The 23,250-nt window shown below is 34.5% G+C and overlaps 3 protein-coding genes across 9 annotated transcripts in view; 1 reads left to right on the top strand and 2 right to left on the bottom strand.

Annotated features, from left to right (window-relative positions):
- Positions 1-4,729, top strand: part of LOC137410448 (short-chain collagen C4-like) — a 227,936-nt gene extending 223,207 nt beyond the window's left edge. For all 7 annotated transcript variants that reach the window (XM_068095874.1, XM_068095865.1, XM_068095871.1 and 4 more), the window contains 2 exons: positions 3,929-4,201; positions 4,410-4,729. In XM_068095874.1, coding sequence (XP_067951975.1) covers positions 3,929-4,201; positions 4,410-4,612 — 476 coding nt within the window. In that variant the 3' untranslated portion in view covers positions 4,613-4,729. The remainder of the gene's footprint in view (positions 1-3,928; positions 4,202-4,409) is intronic.
- Positions 1-23,250, bottom strand: part of LOC137410412 (short-chain collagen C4-like) — a 179,947-nt gene that overhangs the window by 118,104 nt on the left and 38,593 nt on the right. The gene's annotated exons all lie outside the window — the stretch shown is intronic.
- LOC137385359 (short-chain collagen C4-like) overlaps positions 1-23,250 on the bottom strand; it is a 135,889-nt gene that overhangs the window by 75,810 nt on the left and 36,829 nt on the right. The window lies entirely within an intron of this gene.

Genomic DNA, 23,250 nt, shown 5'->3' with positions numbered 1-23,250 from the left:
CTAGTAAATTGTGTTCTATCAATAAACTGCATACTTTTTCATTGTGATAAAAATGTTTTACTACTGATTTTCACATTATTTTACAATTGAATTAAAAGAAAATAAAAAATTGTGTTTCGCAAATAATCTTATCTTAATTAAATAGCCAAAAAATAGAAAGGTTTGCTTGTTTCACTTGATGTAATTTTTATATGTGAAATGTTAATTCCTGTAAAAGCCTTCCGCAGTTTTTAGAAATAACAATTGATGAAAACATATCGTTACAAAGCCATATAACATAATTAACCAGTAAATTAACTAGTGCATTTTTGATAAGACCAGAAATTACTTTTACTCAAAACAATGATTGACCTATATTACATCTATAGATTTTTCTACCATCACATGATTTATGGAATAGAGTTTTGAGGCCATGCTGACTCAACGGAGTTGGAAAAGATTTTACAATCACAAAAAAGTTGTAAAGGGTATTTTAAGAACTTAACCAAAAGCATCAGTATTTAATAACTTTTCTTTGTGAAAAATAACAGTTATAAAAAGGCAAATTGAAATCTGGCTTGTGCTGCACTTTTTCAAAGTTGTTGGTTTTTAAAATGTCAATTGATCCCAGCCATTTAACCCAAATAAAGAAAAGCAATGCTTTCAAAACACAATACTTAAAAACTAGTATTGGTCAAAGAGTTAATTTGTTTACTATGGCTAAATTATTCAATAGTTCAGTGGTTATTAACCAGGGGGGAATTCCCCCCCCCCCCCCATGGGGAATTTTGGGATTTTAGGGAGGGAATTTGGCAGTTTGCCAAAGGGGATTTCTGTGGCACCAATTTTTCTTATATAAAGGGTAGCGAGGAGTGAATGAATTACAGTAGTTTCATCAAAGCCAATATCTAAAACTGTGGAAAAGGTAAGGATTGCTACAATACATGCATATACATGCCTGCAATACTAATTGTTCAGCTACCGATTTGGTTTGCATAAACGTATAACATTTTGACATATTGCTCTGTAGCCTAACATATGTATGATGTTTTGCTCATGTAGATATTGAACGTATTCAAATATTTTGATGGCATATCCCATATTGTAGGTATTAGAAATGTCATAGACAAAAAGACAAACATATGATGATTCTTACCTTAACTATATGGATTCAATTGTATGATTAAAAGCGGCATCAAAGTACCACAATGTGTTTTGTGCATGAAAGTGCTCACTAACGACTCCATGAAACCACATCAACTTAAGCAACACTTAAGAAATAAACATGCAGAACACATGGATAAATCAAAGCCGTTCTTTGAATCTAAAGAGAGAGAACTCAAGCAGGCAAAACTGGATTCCACTGGTAGCTTTCATATCCAGGCACAGGCCATTACCGAGGCATCCTATGCTCTGTCTTACCGTATCGCCAGAGATAAGAAGCCACACACCATTGGTGAAACATTAGTTAAGCTTTGTCTGCTGGAGTGTACTAAGATTATTTTAGGAAACATAGTCGCTCAAAAACAGCTGTTTTATCTTCTCAGAAAGCACAGTGAAATCGAGGATCGATGATATGTCTGCGGACATAAAGAGACAAGTAATTGAAAAGATCAAGTTATCTCCCATGTTCGCCATTCAACTTGATGAGTCCACTGATGTTGCTAGCATTTTACAGCTGATGGTGTTTGCACGCTATGTACACAGAGAGACAATTGAGGAAGAATTTCTGTTCTGCAGTCCTCTAACAGAGATCACCCCAGCTGCTGATATTATGAACCTGGTTTCCGACTTCTTCAGCAAAGAACATCTGGACTGGGGCAAACTAATTGGAGTTTACACTAATGGTGCTCCAGCCATGCTTGGCTGTCATGCTGGATTTGCACAGTTGGTAAAAGAAAATTATCCTTTAGTGGTGAGTACCCATCGCTTCATTCACAGACAAGCGCTAGCAGCAAAAACTCTTCCCAAAGGATTGCAGGAACACCTTTCTTCAGTGATTAAAATAGTAAAATTTATCAAAGGCTCTGCCTTGAAAATACGTCTCTTCCACAAGTGATGCGAATATATGGATGCTGTGCACTCATCACTATTGTTCCACACCAAAGTTTGATGGTTATCATAGGGTAACATGCTTCTGCGTTTGTTCAATCTATGAGCAGAGGTCAATGAATTCTTGAAACTCATAACAAACCCAAACTACTGGCTTCAATGCAGGTGGAAGGTTTCCATCAGTGTCTTGCTTACCTCATTGACATATTTGGTTCAATCAATGAAGTGAACACAAAGATGCAAGGTAGTGACAGAAATTTGTTGAATGTAACAGATAATATCAATGCATTCAAGGACAAGCTCAAACTCTGGGTGGAAAGACTGGCTACTGGGAATGTAAGAGTTTCATTTCCAGTTCTGCGTTCATTAGTTGACAAGAAAGCTCCTTCCGCTTCTTTGCTAACCGACATAAAGCATCACTTGAGCAGCTTGATAGCAGAGTTTGAGAGATATTTTCCAAAGTTAGATCCTAGGACAGAGCAATTGATGAGCCTGACCTAAAAACCTTTCAGGCGCAAAGTCCACGAGATTCCGGAACAGCTTCAGGAGGAGTTTTTGGAGCTGACAAACAACTCTGCATTAAAATATGACTTCAAGGGGCTATCAATCGAGCACCTTTGGGTTCAGGCCCAAAGATTGTATTCCAACATAAGTCTGGCCGCTTTCAAGATCTCATACCATTTGCTTCCACATATTCTTGCGAGTCAGCATTTTCAGCAATGCTAACCATAAAGAGCAATTCTAGAAACTATCTGGAAGTAGAAGCTGCCCTACGGTGTGCCCTATTTACAACAACTCCTAACATCAAAATTCTGGTCAACTCCAAACAAACACCGAAATCGCACTAGTCTGCTGACTTTCTTACAATGATAGACATATTGAGTTTCAATATACATTCATTTTTGATATTCCATGTAATTACGACTGTAATAAATGCATATATACATGTATATATATGTATATAAGTTATATATATAAATAAAGTTTACGATCTAGTTGCAGTGCATTATTTGAAGGAGTTGGGAGGGGAGGAATTTCTGTCTTTAGGTTTGAAAAAGAGGTAATGGGGCAAAAAAGGTTAAGAACCACTGCAATAGATACTTATTCAACTTTCATGAATTGGCTCGTAGTGTTATAAACTTGAAGCTGGCTGAACGCTTTTAGGCACCGGTGACAGTGGTGCTACTGGTGTTCGCTCATCATCACTTTCTTCTTCTGTAAACCGCCAGCAGGACTGTTCTACTGCTAGTCTCAAACTTTCATACAGTCCGTTTTGCTTTATGTTTGTACGTCAGTTTATTTCCATGTTTCGTCTATAAATTACTTGCGATAGAACATCACACACACACACAAACCCTATCCTTGAGCAAAGATGACCAGATTCACTCATTCACAAAGGCTTGAATTTTGATCTAATCAAATTATGGGCTTAGGTATAAGAGCTGAATTATGATTTACTTAATATACTATGCATAATATTCTAGTGGACTTGATTTAATTAATTTTAGGTGGAGATTTATTGATAGGTAGAGCCTGATCTTGAGCCGCCATCACCAAACCTTCAGTCTCTCATTTCATTCAGTCAGTTTTCAATAATCTCCATAATTCTATCTCAGCTTTTTTGACCTTCTAAGTGTACTGACTATGTAGATTTATCTTCACCTATTTCTTTTTTCTTGTTTTTCTTGTTCTGTTTTCAGGTCTGCTTTGTTTTGTTGTTTTAGTAACATTTTTAGGTATGATGTCAGAAAGTATGTCAACATCTGGTCTTAGATGCTGACAGACTCTATTTGAACACAAACATAGAAGGGAGAGGATTGATGAGTGTGGAGGTTCAGACTGTTATTAGTATTCTTGCTATTATTGTTAATAATCTATAATAATGACTTCTGTTCAGGTTACACTGGAAATGGAGGGTTTGATCAAACAGGAGGGGGAGTGAACTACCTGTGTATGCCTGACTCACCAGAGTACAACAGTCCAGGATCAGTCAGCTATTCAGAATTTATCGGTGGGGTAGAATATGAATCAAGTTCATATGGTGTATTTCCCAGTAGCACACATAATCAGGACGCTCCCTGTGCAAGATGCTACACTGGTAACAGACCCGCTCTGATGATGATCCCTGCCAAAAGAACCTGCCCTGATGACTGGACTACAGAATATGAAGGTGTAATTTTAGTTATCTCTCTTGTACTTGTCGTTCGTATCCTAATAATTGCTGAAACTGAGTAGATAACTCCCAATAATACATTGTTTAATCATTTGACAGCTTCATCATTTCTAGTGTTATCATTTGTTCTCTAAGCACCTCTAGCATAGATCATAACAAAAACAACCTGATTAGATGCATATTCCTTGTCAATTTTTTATCTCAGGCTACATTATGACTGAGGCCTACAATCACCACCACCAAACGACATTTGAATGTGTGGATGCTCAGCCTGAACATGTATCAGGAGGAAGTGCTAATGAATATGGTGGACTCTTTTACTTTACCAGATCAGATTGTAGCAAAAGGTCCTACTGCCCACCATATGATGAGAATAAGGCTATTACTTGTGTTGTTTGTAGCAAGTAACTGCTTTACACATTTTACATAACAGCCCTATTAGATACACTTATTCTAATCCTCACACATGTTCTATTCTAGTAAAGAATACTTTTATGGTTAACGCAAAATTCAGTACAATAAAATAAAATAAACACTATTATTCTTCGAGGTTTAGAACATACACAATGTTCTCTCTCAGGGTCTTGTGTTTATTTGAAATGGAAGATTGAATTAAAAACTGGTTTGAATGTGCAAAGCTATATGATAACACATATAAATATGTTAGGAACTTACTTGAAAATGCATTTATATAAAACTATATAAACATAGAGAAGTCTCAAGATATGCCCCATCTTTAATGCTATTCATATGAACATATAGCTTGAAATGTGAGCGATTGAACTAGGTGCAAACACATGTAAATATATTTACATACATATATTACATACAGATGTATACATATGTATTTATACAATGTATAAACATGAAAACTGAAACATAATTTTTTAACATGATAGCAAAGCAAGCTATCAAAGCAAGCATGCAAATTATTGTCTTTGTCATTGTATTCCCAAAAATGGAAGGCAATAATCGCAAACCAAACCGAAAACCAAGTAAAACCATTTTGTAAGTTTACAAGCTAAGCAACCACCTACCATGAATTTTGAAAAACGCCATGAAAAATATCAACGAACGATTATCCAACTTAGCCTCACATGAATTACAATTTAAAAGCTCAGCCCAACCATATCAAGGCCTAGCAAATAAGTTGCCATAACTCCCAACTAATATACAATCCAAGCAAAAACATTGATAAATTGCAACTGACTTGGAAATATCATGTTGTACAAACACTATTCATAATAGTTCATAATAAAAGATCTCAGCATCGTCAAAAAACCTTTCTGACCAATTACCCCTTACACATTTTGTTAAACAGACACACATGAGCTTAGCTATTCCTGCATACCAAAACCTGAAAGCTATAATATGTAGACGCATGGAGTAAAAAAGTGCAAAAACCTCAACATGCAAAAACTGACAAATCAAAATACAAAAACACACAGGTACAAAAAACAGACAACTGTCCAATTGAAGGAATTATAATCTATCAAACTACTGTAAACAACAAACCACACAAATGTCAAAAACCTATATAGGTCTTTGCTGAACCGACTTCAAAACCAGCTGCTATAACCAAATAATTCAACCACAAAATTAGAAAAAGACAAACAGAGCTACGCAAACAAATATGGAAACTAAATAATGAATCTAAAGGGGTTGTTCATATAAAGAAACATATATTAGCACATGCTCAACTATACAGCAACAAAACACTGCAATATACTAACATATATAAGTACGCACATATGTATATAAGTACGTAAGTACATATGTACGTACATATGTAGGTACGTACCTATGTATGTACATACATACAGACGTACAAATATGCATATGTACATACGTATACACATACGTACATACAGACATACATACGTGGTTGTATATGTTCATCTATAGAGGTGCCAGAGATACGCCTACAAGTGATATTGCCTACAGGGGTTTACACCTAAAAGAGATTTCCCCTACAAGAGATTACGCCTACAAGTAATTGCGCCTCCAAGTGATTGTGCCTACACATGATTTTGCCTACATGATATTACGCCTACAAGCTGAGAGACTATGCCTTCCATCTAGGATATTATGCCTACTTTAAATCAGTGATGCAGAAAACAACGAATGGCATGATGAATGTATGTTATGCACGCGTGATGATTTATTTTATACGTAAATAAGTACATTATTTATATGTCAATTCCTATTACTATTCACATATCAAATCTTTAAAAATAAATAGATTTAATTTAAGTTGATTATTGGGAACCAGGGTGATTTAATAGCCGCTCATTTGCAACAAAACAAAAACTGTTATTGATGTTAAAACCCTATATATTTATTGAATCATTAAGCAAAAAGCAAAAAACAAGTGTATGTATTTTTGAAGCTGTTAGTATTATACATACAAACACATTTCAGTAACTGAGTATGTCTATATATTATTTGCTGCCTATCACAAAAAGTGATCAATTGTCGGTCAATATATCATAGCATAACTTTGGAATTGTTTGTTCATCTCCTATTGCCTATCTTTCTGTCCCACTTTTGCATGGAGCCTCCCTCACATCTGGTTGAGATCACCCTTGAGTACATATGCATATACAGGGTAGATTACAAATACAAGTTACAGTATATGATTTACAATAGTGTCAACCATCATAAATGATCAAAGGAAAGCTATCATAAAAATCTAATTTTTCTGCCTAGAACCCATTATTTAACTTTGATACAAAAGAAATGATTCATAAAACAATATTGTTTTAGCAAGAACAGAAAGAACATTCTTTTAGCAAAAACAGATATTACGTGTACATATAACCGCGCCAGCTCTAAATAAACAAAAAGACTGTTATATACCACAAAACAATTAAGCACATTTGATAATATTATGCTGAGGTGGCGAAAGCTTCAACCACTTTGTATTACTGTAATAAGTATACTTTAAATGAAGTAAAAACAAATTTGTCAATCTCCTTGCATGGCTACTATAACTGCTCCTTCTCTTTACGTTTGCTATATAATATAACGAGTATAGATTAAAAGACTATTTGAAATTGAATATCATTTAAACTTATGCAAAAATACTCACTTTTGTATAATTTGGAATAATTGGGCTACTTTTGTACACACAACAGTTCATATGCTAAGTACACATCTTTGTAGTATTTTTACTTGGTGAAGTTTTCCTATTTCATCAATTGAATCAATACATATATTACAAGTTTAGAGTTTATTCTGCAAAAAATACAGACATCCAGTACAGATTTATTTGTTCCATTTTACACAATAAATTTTTCTACAATCCACAATGAATTAACACGTTTTATTACCTACTGGTTCCACAACCACACCTGTGCGAGAAAATCAGGAAGATATCATTACGCATTAAGAGTAAGCATTAGTAAGCAATTCTTCAGCTAAACTAAGCTTAATAATAAAAACTACTGTAGATCTTTTTCACTTTGGTAGAGAGACCTTTGAAGTCGTAACAGAAAGGAGTCGAAGAGGTAAGGATCTTTTTGTGAGCAGCACAGGTTATAGTTTCACAATGACCAGAAAAGGGCTAACAAAGACCTATTGGCGATTTAGTCGGAGGGACTGTCCTTCAACAGTAATCCAAAAAAGGTGCTAATTTTGCGGCAACCAACAAAAGACACAATCATGCCTGTGACCCTTATATCGTCATGACAAGAGTTGTATTAGCTAAAGCACATTTTTATTTCTGTAATGAGCATATCCGTTGTTATTGTCTATATTTTAATTTTATTGTTTATATTTTAATTACAGATCTTTTTTCTCATATTGTACAATTCTATAATAGAAATTATTTCACAATGATTAGTTAAGGTTAAAAAATGAAATAGCCATTACTGAGCACACATCTTTATCCGCAAAAAAAGAATAACACATATTATGAAACTAAAAAGCGACATGTTGTGATAACATTTTAGTTATTTTGCAAGATACTGAACAAATCAACCCAAGCTAAGTTATAGGTATTATATTCTAAAATGCTCAAACAATAATATAAAGACTAATCTTTTGCTTCATGTTTTGTGAACTGAAAACACTGCTGATCATTGTATGAGCTAGTTTAGCCTGTTTTTACTAGCTTTATGAAGGCATTGTGTGTTCAACAACAGCAAAACTCTAACAGACAGCTCCCAAACAACTAGTTGAGAGAGTCTAGAGCTAGTTATTTGCCTGCTACATATTGCATAAACTGACGCTTAGAAGGCTAAGAAGTAAGGTACTATGAAACTCCATGCTAGGGCCAAGAAAGTGGTCGAAGATGAGCTGATGAACTAATCTGATAACACGGAGCCTCCGCAGCTACACAAGACAAAAACAGCCACAATGCTGCCACAAAATTTATACTCTCTTGAATCTTGGGCCAAACTTCGGCAGATGAATTTTACTCTACAAAACATCACCATATCTCCGTTTGCAAGTCCTCTCTGCAAATGGATACAAATAGTTTTCTCTAGTTATGAGTTCACCGTTTTCAAAGTGTGACTCGTAATCCTTTTTTGTGGTAGAGCTGCAGAATGATCTAAAATTTAATAAACATTTTATGAGCTGAATCCGAGGGAAAGCAATTAATCAGCATGCTTACGAAAGTTCTGAAAGATGCAGATCAAAAGACAAAAAAGATATCTGATACTTCACTAGTTAAACTTGGTCTTGAGTATGGCTGCATGGTTTGGGACCCTTACCTAAACAAAGATGCTACTTTACTAAAATGAACTCAAAATGCTGCACTAAAATTTTTGTATAGACAAAAAGGCAGAGTTAGTTCTGTTCAACTATGAAAAATTGATTCTTTTGAACCCTTGAAAGACAACTTTGTCATAATATTTTTAGTAAAATTCTGTGTGGTGATATTGACTTATTGGTCAGTACCAATATCAATATACTAATATTGATATTGGTCCCATTCAACTACCCTGGACTTGTAACTTAGATGCTGTGTACAATGCTACATACATGCAAAATGGTAGCGTACAACCTGCTACAAGGTATTGGATTTTCATAATTTACAGTTTTACACTAATTGTACTGCTCAGAGGATAAACTTTTTTATGTGATGTTACTTATCTTTTTCACAATTAGCCACCTCAAGCAAAATAGTTTTAACTCATGACTCAACCTTTCGATCAATCAACCTTGCATGCAACACAAAATAATAAAACCACTACATAATATATGTACCGAAGAAATATATCTTTGTTATACTATTACTACTACTATGTATATATTAGCAGTGCATAAGACAGTAAAACATTAAAGTGACCAAAAGAATGGAATAATTTAGCTATAAAACAAATATTTATCTCTTCTATTATTTATTAGCAAATAATTTGAGTGTTTTGGTTCATTCATTCACCCACCTTCGTTTTACTATTAAGTTACTATAGACAGACAGACCAATGCCAAACATATTGACTTATTAATACTAGTTCACCCTGAGTTGCAGACTATTAATAAATTACAAACTATCAATAAATAATAATTTGTAGTACAAGATGAGTGTAGTATTGAGTTGTACATAACAAGAGGTGTGATAATCTTATCAGACTCAAAACATCTACCAAAGCTTTGGAATTTTAAGCACAGATCTTAACTTTTTGGTAGTTCTGAGGAGCCACAAGTAGTAATAGTAGCAGTAGTAGTTAAAAAGGAAAGGAGATAATAGATTGCCTGTATTTTAAACTTCCACGATTTTTGTTCTGATTGATAGATGACTTTTATCAGTAGTATATTTTCCAATCAAATTTAAGTGAAACGCTACTATTGCATTACTTCTTACCGTTTTTCTTTCATTTTCTCTTCAACGACCAATGGCAGGCACCATCTCCTTAACTGTAGACGTAATCTCCAAGAACTATAGACAAAACCTCTTGGTGCCGAAGTTTCTTTTAAGTGAAACCTCTTGTCACCAAAGCCTTTTTGTCACCGCACCCTCTTGTAGGCATTATCTCCGGAATCCATCAGAAGCCATTAAAATCTTAAAATCAAGTAACCATATTGCAGAAAACTTGATCTCGTAACTTTCCGCTCACCAGTCTGACACCTTGCTAATTAAACCACACAAGCTTGATAGATTTGCTAAGCAATATATGTCGTTACATGGTAACAAATGTGCTACCACTTTCCATTACAACACAATGTGATGGCGTAACGCCATAAAAAGCGATAGCTCTTATTATAAAGCTTACTCATACTATCCATTAGCAACGTACCAGGCTAGTAGCAATGTCAGGCAAGTCTCATTACCTTTCACTGTTTAGAAGCTGATTTTTTTACCCGGGCAGCGCCGGGTAGCACAGCTAGTATCTATATATTTGTATATATATATAGCAATATATATATATATATATATATATATCTATATATATATATATATATATAATATATAATATATATATATATATATATAAACAGCCATGAAGATGCTTGTATGTATGGCAGTTTTTTACAATAGGAACATGGGTTGTAAGCTTATGTAGAAGCCTTGAACAATGTTTGACAACAGTGATTGACTCGTAAACAATAGCTACCAATATTTTTACAAGTTTCAGGTAATGACAGGAGATGGCGGAGGGTGTAGAGTTATCTGTATAATTTATGGCTTAATATACAATGAGCATACTCATCTCAAACATAACTGATCTACACTATCTGTTTTTCTTAAAATTTAATACTAAGTGTATAGCATTTTTTATAGTTTACAGAGTGAGCCATTGTCTTTTCTTCTTTGTGTTGCAGCTAAAGATTTAGTTTATTTCAGTAGGTGCTCCTACAACCTTTTAGAACATAAATTCTAAATAACGTAAAAAATTATGTGAAGTTTTTGCTTCATACTACGTAAATAATTCCTTATAACGTAAAGTGTCAAGTCAGACAAGTTCTCAAATTCAATTTCAAAGGTAACTTATCTCGCTGCACTTGCGAGAGAAAAAAACTACGTAAGTATAGTTATATCAATTATATGTAAAACATTCACAGCATTGTAGTTTGCCGTGATAGTTTCTCAGATGTGTTAACAAAACAGAGAAAAGGGTAGCTGTGGAATTACTCATAAGTGTTACAGCATCGGCCTACCAAACTGTATGTCACGAGTTAGATTATCATTGACACTTATATTTTATTCTAATCTTGACCCTCTCCTTGATGCAGATACTTGGCAAGCAGGTAGTGTCGCACTTTCAAAACAAAAATTTTGTTTTTTTTATTTTTTTATTGTAGACATATAAAATATTTTGACTAGCTTCACTTTGCAAAATAGGTAGTGCTACTTAGTAAAACTAAATCGTTGTAAATGAATGTCGAGAATGTGTGCTCTCCATCAACTTATTGTAAAGTTACTGCAATTCTAGTCTATAAACGCAGTAAAGTTGATCATAAAAGGAGAAAATGGTTAGATGCAAATCAATAATACTGCAGTTACTGTACAGACTATAAATTGAAAAATTAGGTCTGTTTTCTTTTCTGTATGGCCAAAGGGATGAGTTTTGACAAATCTTAAAATGGATTAGGCAATATACATGTAATTCACTGTTTGTATAATGAAAAGTTCCTATACCGTAAACGTTCCTAAAACGGATTATTTTTGGGTTTGGTTTTGCTACAGAACAGCAATACCATGCAACAACCAAAAATAGCAGAGGTGTGAAGTTGTCTGTAGAATGTATGACTTGAATCACACTGACCATACACAGATCCATCTGTAATCGGTCAATCTTTTTCTTCAAGACCGCAACTGAGCTTGCCACATCCTCCATAATGTACAAAACTAACTGACAGCTTGTTTTCCTTGTTCAGTATTTATTGTTGATTGCTACTTGTCAACTAAGAAAATTAAATTACTGCTTTTATAATTTGTTTTAAAATCAAATAATGTTCTTTTCTTTTGACACATTCTAAATAGACCTCTGGCTGATAAGAACTTCCTTATTGGTGCTTGTCATAGCATATCAGGAAAGTTGAAAAACAAGCATTCCTTTACAATGATTTCTAAGAATCAATCAATTACCAATGTGTCTGGCTACAATGCTTCTCTTGTACATGCGAAACTTTTAGCAATGAGCTGGTAAAATTTTAGTTAAATAGTGTAAAAAATATTACTATTGATATTTGATAATACTAAATTAATTAAATTTTAATGAACAATCAGTTAGTTTATGAAGATCAAATAATTCCTGAGAAGTTATTTGATCAAATTTTTACAGATAATAAGTATGCTACAAAAGGCCGTGTCTAGAGACTATTTCTTGATGTTTTCTCAACTACTAATTGATGTCTTCAGTAACCGCATTTACAGACGAGGTACTCTGACAAATATGTAAGAAAAGAGGTTCACTTAGTCGGGTAAATATTTTAAAAAGATTGACTTCCAAGTATGAACTTTTTTTCTAAAATAAGAGAGTGGCATGATAGTAGGACAAAAATTGATACCGATACAAACTGTAGAATTCCGTTTGTCAGTTTATTAAGGAATATGTTAATGTGGGATTGTTCTTCTGCAGCCAACGCATTGGTTAGTAAATTTTCCCGTAAGCTACAAAGCTAGAAAATATCAGCCAAAATTTATGAGTAAAGGTTCACTTATCTTAACAAGCTGGAATAATAACATAATGGCAGTATAAGGTAGGATATGGCAGAACAATGTAGCATATGGCAGAATAAAAGTTCTTATATTAGGATAAAGGTGATATAGCAAATTGGGGTGCTTTTACGGTCGGATTCAATTTTCACTGCCGGTCATTGATTTCGTTTGATTGAGTTTATCTGGTAGTTTGTATAGCGATCACAAATACTGCATCAGCTGCCAAGAGTAAAACCACAATTAGTTGACAAATCTAGTGATCTAGTGGCTTACATAGTAGTGAAACCAAAAAACAAAAATATGAAAACAACCCAGCAAACATATGCATAGTCTTCCAATATGTTTGTATGCTTCTGTAGATTCCTATGTTAAGATAAAGAAAAAAATAAATACCTTTATTAGATATTTAAATACTAGTTTCCTTTTAAACAGGTAAATATCAGTATGATCTATTATAATGTATATATAAGGTTCAAAGTTCAACTAGCTGCAGCTCACTCTCAGATGACAAAACTTTGCTGACATCACAGGGTCAGGCTTCAGCAATCTGCCAGCGTACGAGCAGCTCTTACTAGCACTATAGGGATGATTAGCTGAGCTTGTCCACTGCCATTAGTCACCTTCAAAATTTCTGCAAGCTCTAAAGCTACTGAGGTACAGCTTATGTTTACATGTTTGTACTTAGGTTATGAATATTTACAAGGAATAAGAAAAACAAAGCATTTTTATCTGCAATACAAAACAGATAAGAATATCATATGTAATCAGTGCAGCAAGATTCTACATGAGAAACTTCATCTGGTGATATTCTTTCAAGACATATAAAATACAAAACATAACATGTGTCAGCAAGAAACCCTTCTGCATAGGCCTCTCCAATACTGAGTGATCAACTTTTTTCCTTTAGAATCAAGTTTTCCAGATAGCGTTATTTAAACTCTTCTCACTAAATTGTCTGTACCCGAACCTACCTTGTTACCTGATATAATGACCCAATTTCAATGAAACTCGTTATCATCCTTTACAAGAACAACATGATTTTTCTTCAGATTACATTTTGAGAAATTTTACTCTTGACAAATCTGTAGTTGATTAAGTTTTCCAACTTTCCAGGCATTCTAGAGTATATTAATCAGCCTGTACATATCACCATCTCTTTTTGTACAAGTCCAGTTAGCAAAGTGTTCATAATGCTTATGGTCATCTAATTCCTTCACTTATGTATTCAACCAGACTGTGTGAGTTATTATTATGTTTATTATGTTACTCTCTAGTACTTGTTATGTTACTCTCTAGTACAAGTTATGTTACTCTCTAGTACATGTTATGTTACTCTCTAGTACAAGTTATGTTACTCTCTAGTACATGTTATGTATTCTCTAGTACAAGTTATGTTACTCTCTAGTACATGTTATGTTACTCTCTAGTACAAGTTATACTACTCTCTAGTACAAGTTATGTTACTCTCTAGTACATGTTATGTTACTCTCTAGTACAAGTTATACTACTCTCTAGTACAAGTTATGTTACTCTCTAGTACATGTTATGTTACTCTCTAGTACTTGTTATGTTACTCTTTAGTACATGTTATGTATTCTCTAGTACAAGTTATGTTACTCTCTAGTACATGTTATGTTACTCTCTAGTACAAGTTATACTACTCTCTAGTACAAGTTATGTTACTCTCTAGTACATGTTATGTTACTCTCTAGTACAAGTTATACTACTCTCTAGTACAAGTTATGTTACTCGCTAGTACAAGTTATGTTACTCTCTAGTACATGTTATGTTACTCTCTAGTACAAGTTATACTACTCTGTAGTACAAGTTATGCTACTCTCTAGTGCAATTTACGTTACTCTCTAGTACAAGTTATACTACTCTTTAGTACAAGTTATGTTACTCTCTAGTACAAGTTGTGTTACTCTATAGTACAAGTTATACTACTCGTTGGTACAAGTTATGTTACTCTCTAGTACAAATTATGTACTCTCTAGTTCAAGTTATGTTATTCTCTAGTACAAGGTATGTTACTCTCTAGTACAAGTTATGCTACTCTCTCGTACACGTTAGGTTACTCTCTAGTGCAAGTAATGTTACTCTCTAGTGCAAGTTACTCTATGAAGCTAATTATAAGGATCTAATGATGCCCTTTATTGTCATGATCTAAATATGATTTTCCTCATCAGGATTTAAAAATGCCTTTTATTATCGAGATCTAAAATTGCTTTTCACAATCAGATCCAAAGATGCCCTTCATCACCAGGATCTGTATCAGAATTGTTATCAGAATCTGTTCCAGAGGTCAATTATTAGCACAAAACTTGTAAACGTTTGTTAAAAAGACTTGCTACTATGTTAACAGCTATTCTTTGGAATTTAAAGAAGTGACTTAATGCTAGTTTTTAGTTTTCTTTACTAATCTCTTTTTTTGATATTTGTCAGGTTTACCAAGAAAAAGGCAACAAAACAGTTAGCATAGGTTTTCGGGCATTTATACACTGTTTTTTGTGGCATAATTTCTATCTGTGAAAATTTGATAAAGTCAAATAACTTTGCAAGAATTATTAAGTCTTCATCAACCAACTGTTTTTTATTGATATACATATATATTTTCATTTTTAGTACGTATAAAACTCTAAACTTGTAATCTTCCTTTAAACCATGACATCTTGCTTGAACTCAGGCCATTTTTGTACATCAACATTCTACCAACTACGCTAGTTGACTGTGTTCCCAAGTTGTAAAATAGTCTTTACTATAATACAAGTAGTGCTCAGTGACATTGACAAATTCTCATATGGGGGAAAGAGTTATAAGAATGGACTGCCGGTGCTCTATACGTCTCCTATTTATTGTAAAAACACACTTTCCACTTCAGCTTATTACTTGGCATCATTGGCAATCTTAGTACTCTTGTGTGCCATATACATGAGTGATGGATGATCTATATGATTAGTAACTTAAGGATGAGACTTTGCTTGAATTAAAGACAACCCCCTTCAATGAATATGTTCGTGATCAATTGTTGTGAAGAAAACTGCTCAGATTCTTAGGTAGAAAGTGAATGAAATACTAAGCAGTGCCAAGCTTACTGCTAGTAGAACCATAAATTTGTAATCAGTTCATTGCTAAAGGTTCCGCATGTACAAGGAAACATTGTAGCCAGACACACTGGTAATTGATTGATTCTTAGAAAACAGGCTGTGTTGGTAATAATATGTCTGTGATTATACTTTTCATGATATGTTATGATCAGCACAAACAAGGATGTTCTTGTTACCCAGATGTACATTTTTAAATGTCAAAAATGAAAAAAAACCTTTCTGTGTTAAAATAAATTAGAAAACCAGGATTTTAACTTCCTTAGTTGACAAGTAGCAAAAACAATAAACTACTTTACCAGAAAGATTGGCTGTCAGCTAGTTTTGTACAATATGGATGATGTTGCAAGCTCGGTTGCTGCCATGATGACCAACAGACAGAATAATTACCAATGAAGATGGGTACGCTCGGTGAAGTCAAGTAATAAATTTTGCAAATAACTTCCGACCTCTGCCATATTTTGTTGTTGGATGCTACTACTGTTAAAATGCATACATTTCCAACAACTTTTTAGATATTCATATAAATGTATATGTAATAAATAAATAGTAAGGCCTAGTAGGTTAACTTATTCCAACACTTTAGCTATTTATAACACTCAACACTTTTCAGAGAGTAGAGTGCTGTTATCAGCTTGACTACATATCCATTTATCAAAATAAAAAAAAACTGAAACAGTGTGCAGACTCAGGTAGGAAATTGACAGAGAAACCCGCTTCAGTTTCCCTAGCTCCTGCTATACACTTCTGCTGTTCATGGTGCTGGGCACTCGTTACCAATTATCTTGTGGCTGCTTTACACTTTGCTCCATCTTTCACGTGTCATGTCTCAATTTGCTGTAAAGTTTTGGCTGCTTCTACTTTTATTATTTAGATGCATTGTGGGTATAACATGTAGTATTATTAACCTTTTCTGCACAAAACAGAATAAAACTGATAGCAATTATAGTGAGATTGAAACTACTGACAATGGAACTGATGAACTGAAACTTTATCCATTATAATAGGCAATGGCAATTATCGCGGGTGATATTTTCAAAAACAAAATTAACTAAGAGGGTTTCGTAATACAGCATTTAAAGTATTTTTGTGGAATTTGGTGTGGAGTGGATGGCCCTTCAGAAGTTTTCCATTGACTAATGTTAAAAGTTGTCTGCTTATGTTGGTTTGATAAATGTTTTAAGAAAAAGAAATTCCATCAAAGTATTGTAACTGCCATTTAAAAGCCAACTGCTCGCGACACAGGAAATGTTTGCAGTCTGCCGTAAATTGCCAAGCTACTGTCATATCCCAGCATGATGAAGAGAGTTACATTGGCCATACAGAAACTACATTAGAAATGTGCTATAGCAACCATAAAGCATTATTCATGCAATGAGACAAAATACTACCACTGATCTAAGTAAACACGTATGACGATTAAAACGTTCAAAGGCTAACTATTCTATCTACTGGAGAATACTAGAACAGTCCATCCATCTCAGTAATGGCTCTAAAACTGTGCATTGCCTACATACATACATACCTACATACATCAGTAGATACATACGTGCGTATGTATATACATATGTATGTACGCATGTACATGCATACGTATGTCTGTACATACATACATATGTATCTACTTATGTATGTAGGCATGTGTGTATGTAGGTATTTAGGTATGTATGTATGTACGTATGTACTTATGTACATATGTATGTAAATATGTGCTTATGAACATATGTACGTATGAATGTATACATGCACGTATGTAGGTATGTACATATGAACGTATGCATGTACGCATGTAGATATGTTGGTATTTAAATGCATGAGCGTAAAAACGTATGTACATACATATATACATACATACGTATGTATGTGCATACCTAAGTACGTACATATGTATGTACGTTTGTATATATGTATGTACATGTGTATGTGCAAAAGTATGTACGTATGTATATATGTACTTATGTACTTGTTTTTTCATTGTATCCCTAGCGGGGAGCCCACAACTCTAAAAATGTGTAATGCATCATTTGTCCACCTCCTGATGGAAATTACAAAAGTAGATGGGAGCCAGCTCAAACACTGACCAAATTCAAAAATAAAGTCCATTAAATTACATGCATTAAGGTTCATCGCTTTCAATGAAACAATTGTTGTCATGAAAGTTGCTCAGATGTTTTAGATATTATCTTATTATTTTAGATTATTATATAGATATATTAAGTATTTGCGTTGAAAATGAAAGAAATACCAAGCAGGGCCAAGTTTACTGCTAGTAGAACCAATTCATTGCTAAAGTTTCTGCATGTACAAGGAAAGCGTTGTAGCCTGACACAATGGTGATTGATTGATTCTTAGAAAACAAGATGTTTTGGTAATAAAATGTCTGTGAATCCACTTTTCATGGTGTGTTATGATCGGCACTAACAAGGGTGTTCTCATAAGCCAGATGTCAGTTTGGAAATGTCGAAAATGAAAAAAACCACTGTTCTGTTTCAATTCAAATTAGAAAACCAGGAATTTAACTTTCTTAGCTGACAAGTAGCAACCAACAATAAACTACTACACCGGAAAGACGAGCTGTCAGCTAGTTTTGTCCATTATGCATGATGCTGCAAGCTCACTTGCTGTCTGAGGACAAATATACCAAACTAATTGCAGATGAAGTTGAATACACTCTGTGGAGTCACGTCATACATTTTACAAATTACTTTAGCCTTTGCTATATTTGGTTGTTGCATGGTACTACATTTAAAATACATACATATCCAACAACTGTTTATATATTCATATGAATGTATATACAACAATAAATAAGTAGTAAGGCCTAGTAGGTTAACTTATTCCAACACTTTAGTTATTTATAACAAGCCACACTTTTCAAATAGTCAAGTGTTGTTAGCAGCTATACTACATATCTAATACAACAAAATAAAAAAATAACCACTGAAACAGTGTGCAGACTCAGGTACGAAATTGGCAGAGAAACCCGCTTCAGTTTCCCTAGCTCCTGCTATACACTTCTGCTGTTCATGGTGCTGGGCACTTGTTTCCAATTATCTTGCGGCTGCTTTACGCTTTGCTCTATTTTCCTCGTGTCATGCCCCAATTTGCTCTAAAGTTTTGGCTGCTTCTACTTTTATTATTTAGATGCATTGTGGGTATAAAATGTGGCTTTATTAACCTTTTCTGCAGAAAAACAGAATGAAACTGATAGCAATAGTGAGATTGAAACTGCTGATAATAGATAAGACCCAATAGATAAGGTTTCAGTTCATCAGTTCTATATAGAACTGATGAACTGAAACCTTATCTATTGGGTCCTGAAAACTATCCTGTGTGATACTTGCAAAAAGCAAATTCAAGAAGCAGGTTTCTTAATATAGCTTAAAAGTGTTTTTTTGTAAAATTTGATGTGCAGTGGATGAACCTCCGACAATTCTTCTTTGATGATTCTTAAGATTTGTCTGCTGATGTTGGTCGCTAAATGTTTTAAGAAAAAGCGAAAGTAGCAAAATCCTGTAACTGTTGTTTAAAAGCCAACTGCTTGCTACACGGGAAATGTTTGCAGTCTGCCATAATCTACCGAACTACTGACACATCCCCGCATGATGAAGAGAGTTACATTGGCCATACAGAAACTACATTAAAGATGTGCTATAGCAACCATAAAGCATTATTCATGTAAGGAGACAAAATACTACCACTGATCTAAATAAACACATATGGTGATTAAAACGTTCAAACATCAACTATTCTATTTACTGGAGAATACTAGAGCAGTCTATCTCTCTCAGTAATTGCTCTAATACTGTACATTGAGTCTAAAAAAGGTTTCACGTCATATACAGGCCACATCTAGTAGCATCAATAGCAACATTAAACACTTGTAATGAACTTATCAGTGCCTGTAGACACGCTTGCAAATTCTTGTGGTCAAGTTTTAAAATGTGATGTTTTCTGAAAGCTTTTGATGATCATAATCAACAAGCTACAAAGTTTTAATAACTGTACTAGTCTTAGCTCGGTATATAATGAAGATCTTTATCTGAAGATTGCTCTCAGCAAGCATCAAACTATTAGTAATAAAATGTTTTATCTAAAGTAATAGTCTGTTTTACCAACTTTAATTTGCTCTGAATTTCTCACTGAACACTCTGCTCAGGTTTTATGCATTTATTGATATATATATATATATATATATATATATATATATATATATATATATATATATATATATATATATATATATATATATATATATATATATATATATATATATATATATATATATAAGCCTCATCAGTGCAGCTCAGAGCTTAGGCAAGGGACACAAATCCCATTACCAATGAGAGTTGACTTCCTGCCATGAAACAACAAAGTTGCTTCACAGACTTTAAGAAAGTCAATATATATATATATATATATATATATATATATATATATATATATATATATATATATATACATATATATATATATATATGTATGGTATATATATATATATGTATATATATATATACCATACATATAGGTATAGGTATGTATATACATTCTGGATGGTCACCTAATAGAACAAGGTGACCATCCAGAATGGCTGACCAAAGGACGAACTGTGCTTCTGATAAAAGATCCAAAGCAGGGGCCGATTCCCAAAAACTATCGACCAATAACGTGCTTGCCCACCACTTAGAAACTGCTCTCAGGAATAGTTGCAGACAAACTGAAAGAGCACATGAGTCACTATATGACCAGTGCTCAGAAAGGAATTGGGCGCAACACCTGAGGAGCTAAACATCAGTTACTGGTGGATCGGACGGTCTGTCAAGACAGCAGGAGAAGGCAAACCAATCTTGCCATGGCTTGGATTGACTACAGAAAGGCCTATGACTCAATTCCCCATAGTTGGATACTTGAGTGCCTCAGTATGTACAATGTTCACCCTGCTCTTGTGGCATTCATCAAGATGTCAATGACCAAATGGAAGACGGAACTGGAGGCTAATGGCAAAAAGCTGGCGAGTGTACAAATTAAGCGAGGCATCTATCAAGGTGACTCCTTATCACCGCTGTTCTTCTGCATATGCCTAAACCCTCTAAGCAATATGCTGGAGGAGACTCAATATGGGTACCAGTTTAAGAGTGGCACCAAGATAAACCACCTCTTCTACATGGATGACATCAAGCTGTACGCTAACAAAGAAAGGGACATTGATTCGCTAATACACCTCACTCAGGTATACAGCAAGGACATCGGAATGACCTTCGGTATTGAGAAATGTGGAAGGCTAATTCTTAAGAAAGGCCATTCTATGCTCACAGATGGCCTAAGAATGCCAAATGGTACCATCAAAGATATAGAAGAAGGGTACAAGTACTTGGGGATTATGCAAAGCAACATCAACCACGAAGCCGAGGTACGTCACAAAGCCATTACCGAATACAAGAAACGCCTTCGGCAGGTCTTACGGAGCCAGCTCAATGCCAAGAACCAAATCATGGCAATAAATACCTACGCACTGCCAGTAATAAGATATCCAGCAGGCATAATGAAGTGGACTGAGGAAGCCATCAAAGAAACAGATATAGCAACTCGTAAACTGCTGACCATGCATGGAGCACTCCACCCAAAATCTGATACTATTAGATTGTATCTTGATAGGAAAGATGGCGGTAGGGGACTCAAAAGTGTACAGCAGACAGTGAAAGAGGAGGAGCAAAGCATCAAAGCATATGCAGCCTCCATGGCCATCTCAGATAATTTGCTAGCTGAATTTCAATCGGCTGCTCTCACAACAGACTCTCGCAACTCCAAACGAAAATCTATCACACTAGAGACGATCCTAGATGCAGACTGTGCAAAGATGCACCTGAGACCATCCAACACATCATCAGTGGATGCAGACAGCTAGCAGGGAACGCATACACTGAGCGGCATAATCATGTCGCAGGTATTGTGTATAGAAGTCTATGTGATGAGTATGGCCTTAATAAACCACAACACTGGTGGGAAGCTCCTGGTAAGGTCAATGAAAATGACCGCGCTAAGATCCTCTGGGACTTCTACATCCAAACTGACAAGCATGTCCTAGCAAACCAACCAGATATAGTGGTGGTAGACAAGGAGAACAAGAGGGCTACTATAATAGATATAGCAGTACCCAATGACTACAATATAGCCAGCAAAGAAAAAGAACAGGTAGAAAAATATCTCCCTCTTGGAGAAGAAATTGAAAAATGCTGGAATGTAAGAACAACCGTAATCCCAGTAGTCATTGGGGCACCGGGCGCAATAACACCAGCGCATAAAATGTGGCTTGCCCAAATACCAACAACAATCAACTCAGGTGAGTTGCAGAAAAGTGCGCTATTGGGAACAGCTAAGATCTTGAGACGAGTGCTCAAACTCCCAGGTCTCTGGTAGGAGACCCGAGTTAGAGCAGAATTTACCACCCATACGGGGTATCCGGGGTGAGGAAACAATTTTTATATATGTATATATATATATAAATATATCAGTATATCAGTATATGCTCTCTTACTTCGGTTTGGTTGAGCACTCTGTGAGAGGTGCGGCACTATTAGCCTTTGTGCAAAGCTCATCACTTTTGTGATTTGAGCACTCTGGTGCCAGCACATTGATTTTCTTAAAGTCTGTGAGGCAACCTAGTTGTTTCATGGCAGGAAATCAACTCTCATTGGTAATGGGATTTGTGTCCCTTGCCTAAGCTCTGAGCTGCACTGATGAGGCTTCAATAGCCGAAACAGTACTGTCTGTAGCATGAGTATATATATATATATATATATATATATATATATATATATATATATATATATATATATATATATATATATATATATATATATATACATATATGTATATATATATAATATATACATGTATATATATACAGTCATGTATATATATATATATATTTGTAATTCTCAAAGTTGGTCATGTGTGTATTCGTCGTTGTATACATGTATGTCCATCTATAGGGATGCCAGAGATAAAACCTACATGTACAACTGATTTTGCCTACAAGAGATTACGCCTACAAGAAATTGTGCCTCCAAGTGATTGTGCCTACACGTGATTTTTCCTAGATGATAATACGCCTACAAGGTGAAAGGCTATGCCTTCCATCTAGGATATTATGCCTAGTTTAATTCTGTGATGCAGAAAATAACGAATGGCATGATGGATGTATTTTATGCACGCGTGATGATGTATTTTATATGTAAATAGGTACATTATTTTTATGTCAATTCCTATTATCATTCACACACATGTATCAAATCTTTAAAAATAAATAGATTTACTTTGAGTTGATTATT

This window comes from Watersipora subatra, chromosome 1 (assembly GCF_963576615.1).
Source record: "Watersipora subatra chromosome 1, tzWatSuba1.1, whole genome shotgun sequence".
In the NCBI taxonomy this organism is placed as follows: Eukaryota; Metazoa; Bryozoa; class Gymnolaemata; order Cheilostomatida; family Watersiporidae; genus Watersipora; species Watersipora subatra.
Note: the sequence above shows the minus strand (reverse complement) of the source record. Positions and strands in the feature narration are given on the sequence as shown.